At 42.4% G+C, this 16,620-nt stretch overlaps 1 protein-coding gene across 2 annotated transcripts in view; it reads left to right on the top strand.

Annotated features, from left to right (window-relative positions):
- The first annotated feature begins 2,953 nt into the window (after positions 1 to 2,953).
- The window catches only part of ZC3H7B (zinc finger CCCH-type containing 7B), a 53,087-nt gene continuing 39,420 nt past the window's right edge, over positions 2,954 to 16,620 (top strand). Inside the window, exons 1-7 of one of the 2 annotated variants that reach the window (XM_077339380.1) lie at positions 2,954 to 3,163; positions 9,430 to 9,490; positions 10,252 to 10,285; positions 11,243 to 11,440; positions 13,041 to 13,199; positions 15,815 to 15,895; positions 16,508 to 16,564. In XM_077339380.1, coding sequence (XP_077195495.1) covers positions 9,438 to 9,490; positions 10,252 to 10,285; positions 11,243 to 11,440; positions 13,041 to 13,199; positions 15,815 to 15,895; positions 16,508 to 16,564 — 582 coding nt within the window. In that variant the 5' untranslated portion in view covers positions 2,954 to 3,163; positions 9,430 to 9,437. Of the gene's footprint in view, positions 3,164 to 9,429; positions 9,491 to 10,251; positions 10,286 to 11,242; positions 11,441 to 13,040; positions 13,200 to 15,814; positions 15,896 to 16,504; positions 16,565 to 16,620 lie in introns of both variants that reach the window. The other variant, XM_077339379.1, reaches the window with a different exon arrangement.

The raw sequence follows: 16,620 nt of genomic DNA, 5'->3' as shown, positions 1-16,620 counted from the left end.
CTCCTTCTCTCTCCCCTGCTGGGAAATGAAGCTGTCAGCAAGACAGGTCAAGAAATTAATGGAGTTTGCATTTTTAGCAGGTCTTCCAACAGATATTTCGGTAATTGAAGTCACTCATGACCACTGTTTCACCCCTCTTTGACAATTTTGTAATCTGGTCCAGGAATATCTCACCCAAGTCCCCTGACTGGCTTGATGGTCTATAGCAGACCCCTATGGTAATACTGTTCTCATTTCCTACTCCTTTTATATTTTCCCAAATATCGCTTCTTGGCCTTTTGGCTAAGATCAAGTGTGTGTATATTTTCCCAAATACACTTAACTGAACTTTCATGCTCAGGTACCTACGGTATATTTCTTCACAAGTATACAGATTCTTAACATATATTGCTACACCTTCCCCCTTTACTTGTCTGTCCCTTTTGAATAGATTGTACCCCAAAATTCTAGAATTCCAGTTGTAAGCATTATCCCACCGAGTTTCTGTGATTCCTATTAGGTCATAGTCCCCTTCCTCTATTAGGACTACTAGTTCCTCCTGCTTGTTTCCCATACTTTGTGCATTAGTGTAGAGACTTTGTAATCCATCCTTTATGTGCCCCATGGTTTTGTTTTTTGAACTTCCTTGTAAAAGTTAGTAGTTCCCTCCTTATGTGCTGTGCCCTGTAGATTTCCAATCTTCTCATCTTCAGTTTTTGCCATCACACCAGGTTCTGAATTTTCATCTCACTCCCCCTTTAGGATTTAGTTTAAAGCATCTTTTCACCAGGTGTGCAAGGGTTCTCCCAAAAATACTTTTTCTGTCCCTTGTGAAGTGCCAGCCATCTCCTGATAGTAGCCCCTCATATTGACATCGTTGATCATGGTCCAACCCTTTCCCGACGACACCAGTAATTTACTTGCATTATTTTTCTCTCTCTTCCTAAGTCACGGCCGCTTACAGGAAGAAATAAAAGGTTTTGCCGTTTCTTACTGGAATAGCTAACATTGTGAGGTCTAGATTCGGAAAGTTTTCCTGTACTTCAGGATGAGTTTAACTCAGTGATATTTACTTCTGAGTAGACATGCTTAGACTTATGCTGTAGGAATTTCCCTCTAATATGAAAAAAAATATCTGGAAAAATGTATAGGTGCCCTCAGATGCTCAGCATAGGCAGGTTACTTACAAGAGCCTTTGCAGACTTAAGTTTATCAGCACAGCACATGAGGCAGAAATATATTTTCCAGCCTCCAGGTACTGCCTGGAGATTCCTTGGAACAGAAGGGAGAAAATAATTGCTTCTATAGAATTATACCACACTGAGATTCCTCCTCTCCCCCCCCCTCTTCCTAAGCTTCACCCCCAAATATCCAGGAATCCTTCAACTGGATTTGCCACCTCCAAAGGCACTGTTTTTAATTCATTCTTTGTGAAAAGGTATAGATTGCACAAAGCCTTTCAATGCCAGCTGCAGATTAGTAACATCATGATTATCAATAATATATCTCAATCCAGGTACTAGAGACATGAACAGACAGAATCTGAAATCTTAAACAATTGCATTGGGGGCTTAACCTCTCCCCCAAATCGTAGAAACAGTGACTGCAGCTTTAAGAAATGCAGTGGTCATTGTGAGGGTTGCTAGCCAACTAGATGTGTTGCCACATTTCCACAGTTGGTTTCTATAAGTAGAAGGCAGGGTCCTTTCTGGGGTTGCTTTTGGCCTTTGAGGAAGGGCTTACCAGGGCCAGGCTGGGAAGCAACCACTAGGAGACTTGATACTACACGACTTGCATGATTTACCTAGCAGTGGCTATTGTCTACTGTGCAACAGCAGCCCCCTCAGAAAAGTCAGTGTGCTGCAGAGTTTCAGATAAGGATCTGGGAGACCCTGGTTTGAATCACCACTTTGTCCTGGATGCTCCCTGAGTGACTTTGAGTTAGTTATGCATTCTCAGCCTAACCTACCTCACAGGGTTGTTGTGAGGATAAAATAAACTGGAAGATAATGCTATAAGTTGTTTGGAGTCTACATTGGGGAGGGTGGAAGGTGGGGTATAACTGAAGTAAATAAATCACAAATATAGCAAAATATTGGGAGGCAGATTAAAGGTTGGTTGGTGGGTAGATGGGTGGGAAGGAGAAAAGGAACCAGGGAAAGGGGATAATATGCGGTTTGTCAGGGAGACAGAAAGAGGTAATAGTGTGGGGAAAGGAAACTGAGAAAGTTCAGTCTCCCCTGCAAGTCCTTGTAGGCATCCTGGCACACCACTGGCCTCAGGGCCCCAGCCCTTGTGGATAATACTGCTCAACTGGACCAGAGGTTTCCCTGGTGGAGGCTGCCAGGGGGTGGGAAGACAGGTATGTAAAGGCTTGCTGATGGATGGGAAGAAGAAAGGGAAGCAGGCAAAAGCGGAGGTTATTGATGCTTTCAGGGAAGGGAAAGAGGAAATTGTGGGAGGGGGGAAATGATATGTCCTCTGCAGATCCTTTTGGGTCCCCTGTTCATAAAAATAATTAGGAAAACAAATGTGGGAAAATACCACATGAAGATGGTTGGATAAACTTTTTGTATATGTATTTGCAGCACAACAAATATCTGCAGAAGTAAATCCTACTAAACTCTGAGTTTTATTCACAAATAACCATGCATGGGATTGCAGCACAAATTAAATCGGGATTTGGGGGCTATGGAAGTAAATTTATTGGACTGGGAATATGCCCCCTATATACTTGTCATGCTGAGAAATAATACTTACTCCAATTTGTGGTTTATTGTCTTAGACTGACCCTGGATGTTACTGATTTTTGTTTCCTTTGCCCACTTAATATTATACATTCCAAGTAATCGATTTACTTTCTGGTAATAACTGAAGTTTGGGGGAGGGGGTAAAGAGCATAAACCAATAGGCTTTAGGACCTGGAGGGATCACAAGGAAGCATTTTGCCTGACTGGCGAAGCAGAGCTACAGAGACCTGGAAATGAAAGTAAAAAAGACCAAGAGGCACATGGAGGGAGCTGCAGGGGCAGCAGCTCTAGCAACAGAATGCTGCCTTCCGTAATTAAATAACAATTATTAGTATTATTACTAACAGTAATAATACTCTAATAATATCTCTAGTAATATCATACCATTTATCAAGGAGAATTGATTTTAGTATAGGGAGAATACCTAATTTGAGGTGAGTTGCTTACAATTTTGTTATTTTTCTGTAAAAGGGTGGATGGAGATTTGAGCAATACCTCCGAAGAAATGCTGCATGGGTTTGCAGAGGAGTAGAGGACATATTGACTAAGCGCAGTTATTCACACCAGCCCGCAATAAATATGGTATACAAGACCCAGAAATGTCGTCGGTGTAGTTTGTAACGAATTCGTCCAGATTATCCTTCCCACCCCGGGGCCCCCTTTGGTGGGTGGGCGGGAGGGGGGGGCTATATGGCAGCATTTGGCCGCTAATGGCGATCCCGGAGTGAAGGGAACTTGCCGCTATGTAGCGTCTCTGTTTTTGAGCCCCCCCCCCTTCCTTTTTGCGATGTCCAATTGCCATAAAAAGACCTTAAATAAACACTTATCTCGGATGAGGGGAGGCTTGGTTTGCTAAAGAATCGTTTTATAATCGGACTTGAAAAAGTCATCGTGCGAATAGGGTGAAATGGGGGGAAAAATTAAGCTTTTGTGGGATTTTCTGCCTGAAAGCACCCTAGACAGTTTATGTGGTTGCACTCGGTGCACGTAGGGAAATTGTGGCTTCTAGAGGCAGCCGGCGCTCTCCTGCCTGTTTCCGCCATTGATGTACTTGTGATGCTGGTGGCCTGTGCTAAGCGAGGCCGGGGATTGGAGGCCTTGAGCTGGTGGTGGCGAAAGGTCGATTTGCTTTAAGTTAAATTAAAACAGAAGTTGTTTCTATTGGGGCGTTAATGAGGGCAAGGTCAGAGAAACCTTAGGATGGAGCAGGGCAGGAAATGCAAATGTGAGAAAAGGAAAATAGCCAATGTACACAAACGGGCTACAGTAATCCATGTTCTGTGCCTGTTGTGTTAATTTGACAGTTAAAACGAGCATATAATGAAGACTAGGTGGACGAAGAGCAGGGAAATGCAAACTCGTTAAGATTTTGCTTCTGGAACAAACTCATCCATTCCCTTCACACTGCATCTTGCAAGGGTCTGAACAGTACTTGTAAATATTTGGGGATTTGGAGACATGAGTGTCATTAAGAATAATTTTAAATTAGGGTTTGCAGCTCAAGGCACCACTACTGAGCTGGATGACCATGGCTAAGCTGTACTTGAATATTTATGTAAAGCAAATGAGCAGCACAGTGTTGTGTTTTTTGTGTTTCCATCTCTAAAATGTCTGGAAAGAGAGTCTGCTTTCTTCATAATCAGTGCTGGTTTCCAATTAGATGATTCCTTGTACTAATCCCATTTATATTACTGACCCCAGATGTTATATTACTAACATCCCAGGGGGCATACCTATCTCAGATTCTGAGATAGGTATGCCTTTTACAAGATTTAATAAGCAGTAATAATTCTCTGCATATTCTAAGCACATAGAATTCCTTTACCGTTGCAGTTTTAAGCTTTTATTCTTCTGTGTTTCTTTTAAACATAACCTGAGACTCGTAGAATTTTTGTAGTCTGTCAAGATGACTTTGACTTCCTGTGGCTTCGGTATTCTTTTGCTGAATAGAATTCAATCATGTTTGCAGCAGTTGTTCCTGACACTGGTTGGTGTGCATTTGGTAAAGGAAAATATTCTGTAGACATTGAAAGTTGAAGATTATGCAGATAGACTAAGGTGCAGAAAAGGAAGAACTGCATAACAAGAAGGCATGTGGGGAGAGATACTGTAGAAGGTTAGTTGTACACACAGTAGAACAGAAAAAGCCAGAAGTAATGATAGTTAGGAGGGTCCCATATTTGTGAAATTGTCAGATGCAGGTGATATTGGTTAATGGGCCAGTGTTGTGTTTTCAGAAAGAGAATTGTGATGTAGCATAACCCATTCTCCATTGATGTGAAATTTCCTCCCCCATAGTTGTGTACAACATTTAATGTTTATAAATATTATTATTTATTTGATTTCTACGTTACCCTCCCAGTGCATTGGCTCAGGGTGATGTATAACATGTAAACATAATGACTTTATTAATTAAAAACATAAAATAAAATTTAAACTAAAATGAAATTGTGTAACCGTGTCAGTATCAACCAGGCAGGTATTATATTGTTCAGTTCTCTTAGAACAAGATTGCAATCTGGAGGTGGCTTTAATGGGGAGTCCCAGTAGATGTTATCTAATTCACTGGCCCTACCCAAACGCCTGGTGGAAGAGATCCATTTTACAGGCCCTGTGAAAATGTACTCTGTTCCATCAGGGCCCGGATGTGCTCTGGGAGGTCATTCCGACAGGTAGTGGCTAGGACAGAAGATGCCTGGAAATGATAAACAACTGTTGAAGGAAATTCCTTTTTGTGCACAGTAGAAGGCAGCTGGGACCAGTGTATCAATGAGGTTTAAAAAGGAGTCTTTTCTCTATACAGAGCATTAAGATTGGGCTCCCCTCTCCCCTTAGGGCCGGGGCTAGTATTAGACTGGCCTGACTCGACAGGTCTCCAGTGACATCATCCCAATTTTCCATTGGTTGTCTTTGGTCCACCCAAAGCTTGTGTGGGATATAAATTTAAATTGTGTATCGTCATAGCTTTGTTTGAGTTTTTTAAATGTTTTTTTTAATTGTTATTGTATGGATTGTATATTGAAATTGTAAACCATGGCAAGCCAATCTTGGGAGCAGCAGTCATACATATTCAATTATAAATAAATAAAATCTCACACACATTCTGAGTGATCTTATTATTTAGCATATTTTGTTCTGGCTTTTACACACAAGCATTCCCAAAACAATTTATGTACAAGTTTTAATAAGTGTAACATTATATAACACTTTAATTTTTAATAAAGCAAAAAACAACACAATGATACAAAAATTCTTCCTGTTAAATCCTAAACACCAGGTAGAATAAAAAATGCTTCCTCCCAAAAATGAGAGTGAAGGACTTAAATTCTTCTGATAAGAGAAATGCTCCAAGTGCCATTTTTCCAGGAATGGAGATTAGCTTTTACTAGAAGCCCTGGAGAGCTGCTTTATTGTGGGCTCCACCTGTACTGATGAGGTACATGTACATTTCCAAATAACTTCTCTCTAGGCCATCCTTTCTCAACTTTTTTACCATTGAGAACCCCCTGAAATAGAATTCGGGCTTTGAGAAACCCCAGAAGTTTGAGTTTGACTCCCTGTCCTTGGGAAGTGACCAGCAATTCCCTGGGAGGAATGTCTCCCAGTTGTATGGAGCAAGCAACATATGGAGAGGTGATAGCCTTTGATCTCTCTTTGGTTTCTCTTTGTAAAGTACACTGAATTCTAGGGGATTCATTGGCTGTTTTGACAAAGGATTATCATTGGCTGTACCTGGTTGTGACACAGATGTAACAGAACTGATTTTTGCTATATATTCCCTGTCATGTAAGAAGATCATAGTCTGACGAAGGGTGCTTGCACTCGAAAGCTCACACCTTGATTAAATCTTTGTTGGTCTTAAAGGTGTTACTGGACTCTGATTTTATTGTGCTACTTCAGACCAACACGGCTACTCATTTGAATCTACCCAGAAGTAGTGCAGTCATGCAGAATATAGTTGGGAAGCATAGAGACATGTACACAACTCCCTGCTGTCTCAAAGGTTTGATTATAAAATCTGTTGCTTGGTGGTGATCAGTTTTGCAGGGTGCTGCAGAATGCTCAAAGAAATGCTCTCCTTGTGCACATGTTCACCTGAGAGCCCTCCCCTTTCCACCCTCTCCAGGCCAATCTGGTCATTTTGGGAGGGGTGTGTGTGTGTGTCGGCCATATCACCCGATAAATGTTTAACAAATATTACAAATTAATTATCTCCCACCTCTTTGGGAAACCCTTCCAAGGCCGTCAAGAAACCCTAGGATTTCATGAAACGCTGGTTGCGAAAGCCTGCTCTAGGCCCATTCAGACATTTATGACTGATGGTAGGTGGGACATCATTGAGGTGACCTAAGACCTCTCTGCCCAAGGAATTTCACTAGCAGCTTCAATTTATGTACTCATTGAACCTTCCAGGACTTGACAAGTAAATATGGCTTAATTCATGTCTGTCTCTTACAATTCTCTAAGATGGAGAAGCTGTTTTCCTAGTTGACTTTTACTGCAGGAGGTGATACTGGATTGTGGTTTTTTATGCTGCAGCTTCATTTTTTTACTTTTATAGCACAATTTATGATTCATTTCTGAAAAGTCACATTTAAAATTTTTTAAAGATGCTTACAGTGCATTGGGTTTCCATGCAAGAACTTCAAAAAACATTGCCTCTTATACTTTGCCTCTGTAAAAATGACCTAATCTGATCTGTTTGGCTCACAATAAGGTAAAGGTAAAGTTATCCCCTGTGCAAGCACTGAGTCATGTCTGACCCTTGGGGTGACGCCCTCTAGCGTTTTCATGGCAGACTCAATACACAATAGACACAGACAATTAGTTAAAGGGGCAGGTAAGCATTCTACCTGTTACATCAGTAAAAACAACAAACATTAGGTTTGGGATCAGTACTTGCCCCTCCTGGGCAAGTTCTAATTCTCCTTTGGGAACCTATATCAACAAGCCTGGGTTAATCATTCACAGGACCTGTAGCAGCAAAGCCAGTTTAAGGATTAAATAGTGGGGCCTTAGCAGAGCACAAATGGCATTGTTACTTGTGCTGCACAAGTAATATCAAGGCACTCTTCCCAGGAATAGTTGCAACTTTGAAAGCAACTGACAACTTCACTTTGCTGAAAACATTTACTGGTATCATTCTGAACTTAAATTTCCTTAGCATAAAAAAGAAGAAAATAACCTAAACATAAGAGTACAGCACTGAGGGTTCCCTGGAAACGTGGAGACCATAGCATGTGCTACATGTACTATTAGGATAAACTGCTTCAGTATATCATATTGAGAAAAGTGTCTAAGACAGGGTTTCCCAACCAGATGTCTGCAGATCCCCAGGTGTCCATTACCTTTCCCCTCCTGCCTTAATGGACTTGGCCACAAGCTAGGGATCTGACTGCCTCTGCTCGGAGGGCTTGGTGGCTATGGCATGGGTGTAAAAATCAAGGGGTGGGGTCCAAACTGTCTTCTCAGTTCCTTCTTTCCAGCCTACATGAGGCAGAGCTGCCATGGTAGTAGTAAAGGCCAGGAGGGGGGGAGAGTGTGAGTGATGATAGCACTTCTGGTGACATGTCACTTGTGGGGGAAATGACTGGGAGGCATGGCCAGCTGGTATCACTTCTGGGGGTCCTCGGAGCCTGAACATTCATTTCAGGGTTTGTCCATGATCAAAAGATTGAAAAAGTCTGGTCTAAGAAGATGTACAGTAGATATTTTCTCTTGCTCCCAATGTGCAGGGGGAGGGGGAAGGACAAATCATTATCCATGGTTCCTCTATATATTTGTGAAACAGCCTGGGGGGTGGGACGTGTCCGGCTGTCCAAGTTGGAATGGGGCCAATCAGGGTGCAGCCAGCAAAGTTGGCTGCACCCTGACTGGCCCTGCCCCTGCAGCTCCCGCCCTCTATCCCTGGACTCTAGCCTCTTTGCTCTCAGATGCACCTCAGTGCATGGAGCCAGCAGCAGGTAAGGGACGAGGGCCCTGGGCAGAGGGTTGTGGTGGAGGGCCTGCTAACGAGGGCCTCCAGGTCTGCTGACTGCCTGCTAAGGAGCTCTGTCCTGGGCCTGCTAACAAGCTGGCCAGCCCCTGCCTGCCCCACTTGATCTGACTGTGAGCTGCGGCCCAAAGCCACCTTAAACTGCCTGGCCAGAGGCCAAGGGAAGAGGCCCTTTCAAAGCCCGTTCTTAGGAACAGCCTTTGAGGCTAGTATGAGATACATGACTTTGTGATTGTCATCCAGTCAGCCTTCCTGACTGCTTCTAAATATTAAAATTATTTTTTAGATCCCAATTTCCTATGTACTGATTTCCTACGTACTTTCCGGATCAACCCTTAATGCCCATTTCAGCAACTCACTGCCCACTGAAGCTCTTTGACCTATTGCATAGAGTTCTAGTTGGGGTAAATGGGGTGAGGAGCCATATCCCCAGAGGAAGGTTGGGTAAAAATAAAATCACATCCTAACCTAAGGAGGGTTGCTCTGGCTGTTTCCTAAGTGGGTTTTGTTTGCTTTAAAAAAGTTTTTCAACAATCTTTAAAAGGAGGGAGAGTTAAATGGAGATAGATAGACTTGTAAAAAATTAGTGTCATGTGTTGCTGTTAAAGGTGGATCCTACATCTAAAAGGTGGGTCTGGAGTAGTCACAACGGTTTTCAAACTTGCCAGATTGTAAAGATTTAATATATTCTTTCTCCCTCCGCAGTAACTGTAATGGAGAGGCAAAAACGAAAAGAAGAAATAGAGAAGGGGCTTCAGTTTATCCAGTAAGTGAACCTGCTTTGGGAACAGATGTTTCTGTTTTCATTAATGCATCAAGCATACTCTTGAGAAAATTAAAAAAATTAAAACACACTGTCTATTATTGATACCAACCTCTTTACATGCAGGGTATTCGCTGATCATTGTCATCCACACAACTGATCTTTACTATTTGGTGACAGAGGAGTTCAAGCATTCCCATTCATTATTTTTCTTTTAGTTAAAGTTGTAATCACTTGGAGGGTGTGGAAGTGATATGTTCAGTAGCCAGTGACTAATTGTATCATAGCTCATTGGCTATGATGGAGGACATTTATTATCCTGTGGCTAAAATCAGGCGAACTCTGATCACTTCTTGAAAGTTAAAAGAAATGTAAATGATTCATATTTAACCAAATAATATGGATTTCTGTAGAAAGGTCATATTCTGGTGTGTGTATAAGCCTAAGCTTAGTATTTGTGTCACCACTGTTATATCTCTACAATCCACAGCAGTAGGAGGTAACCAAAAAGGCAACACAATCTACTACACTGAGGTAATGAATAAAGTTGCTTAGATGCTTGCTGGGAGCTCCTTTTTAGAAGCAAGCATCTGGACACGGTGTAATAGTAGTCCAGCAAGCTCTAAGGGACATTTTAAGTTTATATTAAGCAATTTGGAGTTGCTCCCCTGCATATATTATGGATCCTACAGTGTGCACATTTAGACTGCATCACATGTACCTGCATAATTCTGATTTTCTCAAAACTCTTCATCTCTTTCTAGATCCACATTACCCCTCAGCCAGGAAGATTATGAGGTAATATAAGACTTGTTCTCTGAAAGTGCTAAATGGTATTATATTATCAATATGTGCTGTTCTTTTTACTGGGTAGTTTATACTGATTAGTGCTTGGGTGGAAAGGGAAATCATTTCCGGTCATGTCTGGACTAGTATATTTTGATGTGGAAGACCTTGCCTACATCCTCAGCATTAGCCTAATTATGCTCCGGTCAGAATCAATGAGTCTCTGTTTAGCTGAAGACCTTTTGCTTTATGTGGGGACCAGTTTTCAGTGTCCAGAGTAAATATGTGAATTTTGTTATGGGGAAACATGAATAGGGATTTAAATAGCCTTGACCCAGCTCATGTAATAAGCCGCTACTGTGCTGTTGGGACCCCTCATTGGAGTCCAGCAGTTGAGAGGATCCACAGTAGTTTGCTCTAAAACTCTTTGCCAGTGGTTGCTCTCCAACTTTTAACCATAAGTCCAAGGAATGCCTTAGTTGTAAGTATTAAAAGGCCATTAAACACTGCCCATTAAAAAATCAGACGATAAAGTCCCTATTTAAAAGGCAATGTAAAATTATGTTTTAGCCTGTCACCTAGAAGAAAGTAAAATAGATGCCAGGTGAAGGGGGAAGGTGTTCCAAAGCCAAGGTGTCACCCTAGAAAATACTCTCCCTCTTGCTTAATTGTAAGCTGCTAGGTGGCCTCTGAAGAGATGGCTTAAAAATATGCTAAATGCATAAATAATGGCATTGTGCCAGGGGAGAAAAGGTTGGTTAAGGAATGCCTGTTTCCTTCAATTTTCAGGTCACAAAATGTATAGGCAGTTAGTTACCTATACTGTGTGTGTATTCTCCTTTGAATGTGTGGGAAACAGGGTGATGCTTCTAGAGCTCTGCAGCAGGGATACAGTGGAAGGGTGAGCGTGCAGAAGTTCCAGTCTCCTGTAAGTTTTGTGTCCTGTTCTTGTTTGTATCCTCCTGACAGGCCTTTTTGCAAAAGCTGGTGTGGAACCTGTTTGCAGAGGGCAATGACTTGTTCAGAGAGAAAGATTTCAAACTGGCGCTGGTGCAGTATGTAGAAGGCCTGAATGTGGCTGAATATGCAGCTTCAGACGAAGTGACTATTCCAGTGGATCTCTTATGCAAGCTGCATGTCAATCGGGCTGCCTGCTATTTTGCCATGGTGAGTACGTGCATTTGGATCACTCAACAATTGATGCTTTTTTTGGGGGGGGGGACACCTGTAGATGTTATGGGTCAGTCAGCCTCAAGCAAATGCCTGGTGGAAGAGCTCCTTTTTTGCAGGCTCTGTGGAATTGTGGAAGTTCCAGCAGGGCCCTGATCTCTTCGGGGAGCTCATTCCACCAGGTGGGGGCCAGGACTGAAAAGGCCCTGGCCCTTGTTGAGGTCCAGCGTGCATCTTTAGGGCCAGGGATCTGCAGCCAGTTGGAACTGGCGGAGCGTAGAGCTCTTCTGGGGGGTATAGGCAGGGAGGCGGTCTCTCAGATAATTTGGGCCCAGACTGTGTATGGCCTTAAAGGTGATTACCAAAACCGTAAGCTTAATCTAGAATTCAACTGGGAGCCAGCTGAGTTCTTTGAGTATCGGCCGGATGTGAGATCTCCATGATGTCTTAGTGAGAATCCTGGCTGTGGTGTTCTGCACCAGTTGTAGTTTCCGGATCAAGGATAAGGGTAGGCCTGCGTAGAGCGAGTTGCAGAAGTCCAGTCTAGAGTTGACCATAGCATGGATCACTGTGGCTAGGTGCTCTGGTTCCAGGTAGGGCGCTAGCAGTTTGGCTTGGCGGAGTTGGTAAAATGCCAGCTGTGCTACCTTTGTGACCTGGGCTTCCATTGTAAGGGAAGCATCCAGAATCACACCCAGGTTCCTGGCGGAGTGAGTCGCTAGGAGCTGCACACCGTCCAGGGTGGGCAGGCGTGCTTCCTCACATGGTCCCTTCCTACCCAACCGCAGGACCTCCGTCTTTGCAGGGTTGAGTTTCAGACGACTCTGCTTGATCCACACTTTAACATGATGCCAGCTGTCTCATGGGATAGGGAACAGAATTTCCTATTTCCCCATCTACTTTCCAGGCTCTCTTCTGCCCTTCCAGTCTCTCACTGGCTGGTGGATATGACACCCTGCTGATGGGTTGTTGGTGTACCAATTGGCTGATATGGATTCCTGTAGCCCCGGGTGTGTTCTCCCACTTGCCTTTTCCACTGGAAACCATGTGTTTATTGTGATGTGAGTGGGCACAGAGTAATGGCTGAGCAATTAAACTACCTACCCTATCTTTCCCTGAACATACTAGTTGTTCTTCCCCAGAGGTGGAAGACATCTTTGTGTGATTTCCATCCTAGGATGTCTTCCTCTGGGGAGAAGGACCTTTTGCAGGTAAGACTAATGGTCAATCTCAATAAACTCTGCACTCTCAGTCTTAGTGGTGCTGCCACAATACGGAGATAATACCTGACTTCTAGGGGGGTTGGGAAGATAATGGGCATGAAACACTGTAAATCTTTATAAGTGCTATAATGCTGCTGTTGTTATTCAGCATTTGTGTATGATTTATGTTCCTGAAGGAGAATTGCTGATACCTATCCCATCTCCAGCTTGGCTGTGCTTTATAACCTATATTTCTTTCTCTCTCTGACTCTCTACCTTTTTTCTCCCGTCCCCCCCCCCCCAAAAAAAAAACTCTATCTACAAGCAGCATATTATTTGGGAAATATCTCTCATGCAGAATTATTTATTATAATAATGGTCTCCTCTCCCCAAAGGGTCTGTATGAGAAGGCTTTGGAAGACTGTGACAAGGCTTTGGGATTTAACAAGGAGAATATCCGTGCGCTGTTCCGGAAAGCCCGCTGCTTGAATGAGCTAGGGAGGCACAAGGAAGCATATGAATGTAACAGCTGTTGTTTACTCTCCCTCCCGCATGTAAGTTGTAGTTTAGGTTTAAACTAGGTATGACAAGAATTATCTGCATATATTTACTCATGTGTCCTCCTGTTGGCATGGGATGCAGGGAGAAAGGATCTATTTTTAACCCAAAATGGAGTGTGTGGGCAAGGGAAGCTAAATTCTGCCCCCCTCCCTTGCCTTATATCTCTGTACACCATTGCTTTCAGCACTTTGCATCCAGCTAAACACCCTCACCTGTACATGAGATTTTGTTGTATCTTTTTAAATGAACCCCCCAGCCCTTTAGAACTGGAAATGTGAATATACATATATAATTGTATTTATTTATATTTTTTCCTTGAGTAGAAGCTAAAAATATAAATACAAATATTCTGTACAGTACTTATGAAGGAAGTATATAAGACAAAGCATATTTTACCATATCTTACCAGAAAAGAAAACAATATATTTCTTCTTGAAGTCAAGATTACTGTTCCTAATCTTGGTATAGTGGTTAGGAGTGCAGACTTCTAATCTGGCAAGGTGGGTTTGATTCTGTGCTCCCCGACATGCAACCAGCTGGATGACCTTGGGCTTGTCACATCACTGATAAAGTTGTTCTGACCGAGCAGTAATATCACAGCTCTCTCAGCCTCACCTACCTCACACAGGGTGTCTGTTGTGGGGAGAGGAAAGGGATGGCAATTTTAAGCTGCTTTGAGACTCCTTTAGGTAGAGAAAAGCAGCATATAAGAACCAATTCTTCTTTCAAAAGAAGACAATGTGGCCTTTACACACACTCTTTTCCTGGTCTATAGAAAATTTGGTTTCACTTAATGTGAAAGTTATCCAGGCAGACTTTTAAAAGGGAGCAGTTTTACAGAGATGAGATTTTCAGGTAGAGTTGTGCTTCCCTCCATCAGTTAGGCATTAGGACATGATTTTGGAAAGTGAAACCATTATGCCAAAATACAAGTACAAATGTCCAAGGTGTCTTCCCCAAGACCTGTAGCTTGGATTTCATCTTTCTATTTCATCCTCCTTCTTACCCCCACTTACTTGTTGCTAGTGTGGAGCAAACACCTCACCACTTCCTTCTTCCCCTTAACCAGCAACCTCAGAAGTGTTTCCAGTGTGCACACCTTTCAGGTAGAGCTGGGGGACTGAAAAGGGGAATTTTCTTGGTGGCACCACTGGCAACAGGTAAGTGGGGCTAGGACTGGGAAAGAAAAGGTGAGGAAGGTTTACTCTGAGTCACATAAGCAATCTCTGAGCTATAGAGGAGAAGTGTCAAAAGAGAGCATGACTGAGATCCCCAGTTTAGTATTTCTGCAGTTTAAAATTTGAACTCAAGCAACAACAATTGCTTCCAAACCCCCCCCCCCCCATTTTTCTTCACTAAGATCTGGTTGGCTACAAATTATGATAGATTTATGGCTGATGCAACAGTGATTGATTGTGATTTTTAAAATTCTTAAATTTTATATTGTTAATTTAATTAGTTTTATCGAGTTGTTAGACTGTGTAAACTGCCCCGAAATGGTCTGTCCAAGAGGGGTAGTATATAAATCCGATAATAAATAAATAAATAGAGAGAAAGTGTGAGTGAGTGAAGTCCCTTGTCTCACCTAGTTTGGAATTGTGCATCTATTCAAACCTCAGAAGAATGCCCTTCTTTATATTTAAATCAAGCAGAAGATATAACTAATATTAGAGTGAGTATAAAGCTCCCTCTGTAAATACAGATTCAAACTCCTAGCATAAAATATGGTCATTATCATGGTCTCCAGCCTTTTGTTTTTGCAGACAAAAGCTTGACAAATGTGTTGCAGTATTTGGTAACAATTACTTGTGATGTTTTTTAAGTGATTGTCTTGGCTTCATCTCATATATCTGCCCATAGGTCCATTTTGCAGACTTATGAATCCACATTCTGTGGTCTGGTTTGGAATTAGATATATTTAATTCTAAACTGGGCCATAAAGCATTCCACATAATGACCGAGGGAGCTGATGAACTGAGCCCTGCTGGCTACGCCACCACAGCCACTCATCTTCCAAGGCCGTCCCCATTCTCCTGACTGGCCTCAGAAGACAGGCAGTGGGCAGCAGTGGCATGGCCACTGCCTGGGCCTCCAGGCTCAGTGCAGTCACTGCATCAGTCTCCTCAGCAAGCTGCCTCCCTGCCTCTTCTGATGTGATTCCTGGGGTAGGACTACGGATGTCACATTCATAACCATTTCTGTTTCAGGGGGCGTACCAGAAGGTGTGTTCCACATCAACAAAAAATTAAACTGGAGTTTGCGGGGGGAAACTAAATTATGGAGACATTATCTACTTCTTTAAGAGAAGTGTGCAAACTCTAATGAGACTGTGTTGTGATATCTCAGTGGCCATTTTGAAGTGTATTAGGCAACCTGCAAGTCAGCATTTGCCAAGAATTCCAAGCGTCCTTTACTTGTGGTTAGAGAAACTAGGCTGTTGTGCCAAAAGTTTTGATTTGCTTCCCTCATATTGTTTTCATCATAAAGACATCTGTTTTACTTCCCATTAGCAATTTAGAATAAGAGAGACTTACCAAGCTGTATAAGAATCAAATGAAACCCTGTCTTTGCAGAAGAAAATGTCATTAATAGTGTTCTCCTTTTAAAGGATGAAAGTGTGGCACAACTTGGCCAGGAACTTGCACAGAAACTGGGATTAAGGGTCCGGAAGGCATACAAGAGGCCTCAGGTATAGCATTTGTACTGGTTAGCTCAGGGGAGCCTAACTGGAGTTATGACATTTTATCTTCACAATACACCACTGATCTGAAATAGCTTGCTGGCCAATAATCCTGGCGGCTTTTGCAGTCCTAGGTAGGCACCAAACCCAGGAAATTCACTGGTCTCCTGATGGTGCACCATAGTAGCTGGTGGTCTGTATCTAGTGGTGGATTTCAGGTCAATTTGCTCTAGCCAGTACACTATGATGGTTCTCAGTTGAGTAAAATTATTGTATGTGTATTTATTATTATTGTATTATTGTAAAATTATTGTAAGTGTATTTATTAATAACTGAATTCAGGTAACAGTCTTTTATTAGTGATGCGCAAATTACTTTAGAAAGGGTGAAATTCCTAAATTAGACTGTTACGTCTGACTCTTGTATAAGCATGTCTTGTGCTACATGTACAACACTGAGAAACTAGTGATTGCTGCAGTTCCTAGATTGCACATTTGTGTGTAATGTAGAGTTACCATGTCCCCCCAAAGCCATGGCTATTAAGTGACTGTGTGTGGCAATTTTCTCATGGCTCATTGTTCTGTTAAGTGTCTGCTACTTTGTCTCTCTTCCTTGCAGCAGGAATTGGAAACATTCTCTCTCCTCAGCAATGGCATGTCCTCCACCTTACCAAATCAGGTAGGCCTGTGACAGTAACTGGGGATTTCTAGGTGATAACTACTTTTTAGAAGCTG

The sequence above is a fragment of the Paroedura picta genome, chromosome 5 (genome assembly GCF_049243985.1).
Source record: "Paroedura picta isolate Pp20150507F chromosome 5, Ppicta_v3.0, whole genome shotgun sequence".
NCBI classification, from domain to species: domain Eukaryota; kingdom Metazoa; phylum Chordata; class Lepidosauria; order Squamata; family Gekkonidae; genus Paroedura; species Paroedura picta.
Note: the sequence above shows the minus strand (reverse complement) of the source record. Positions and strands in the feature narration are given on the sequence as shown.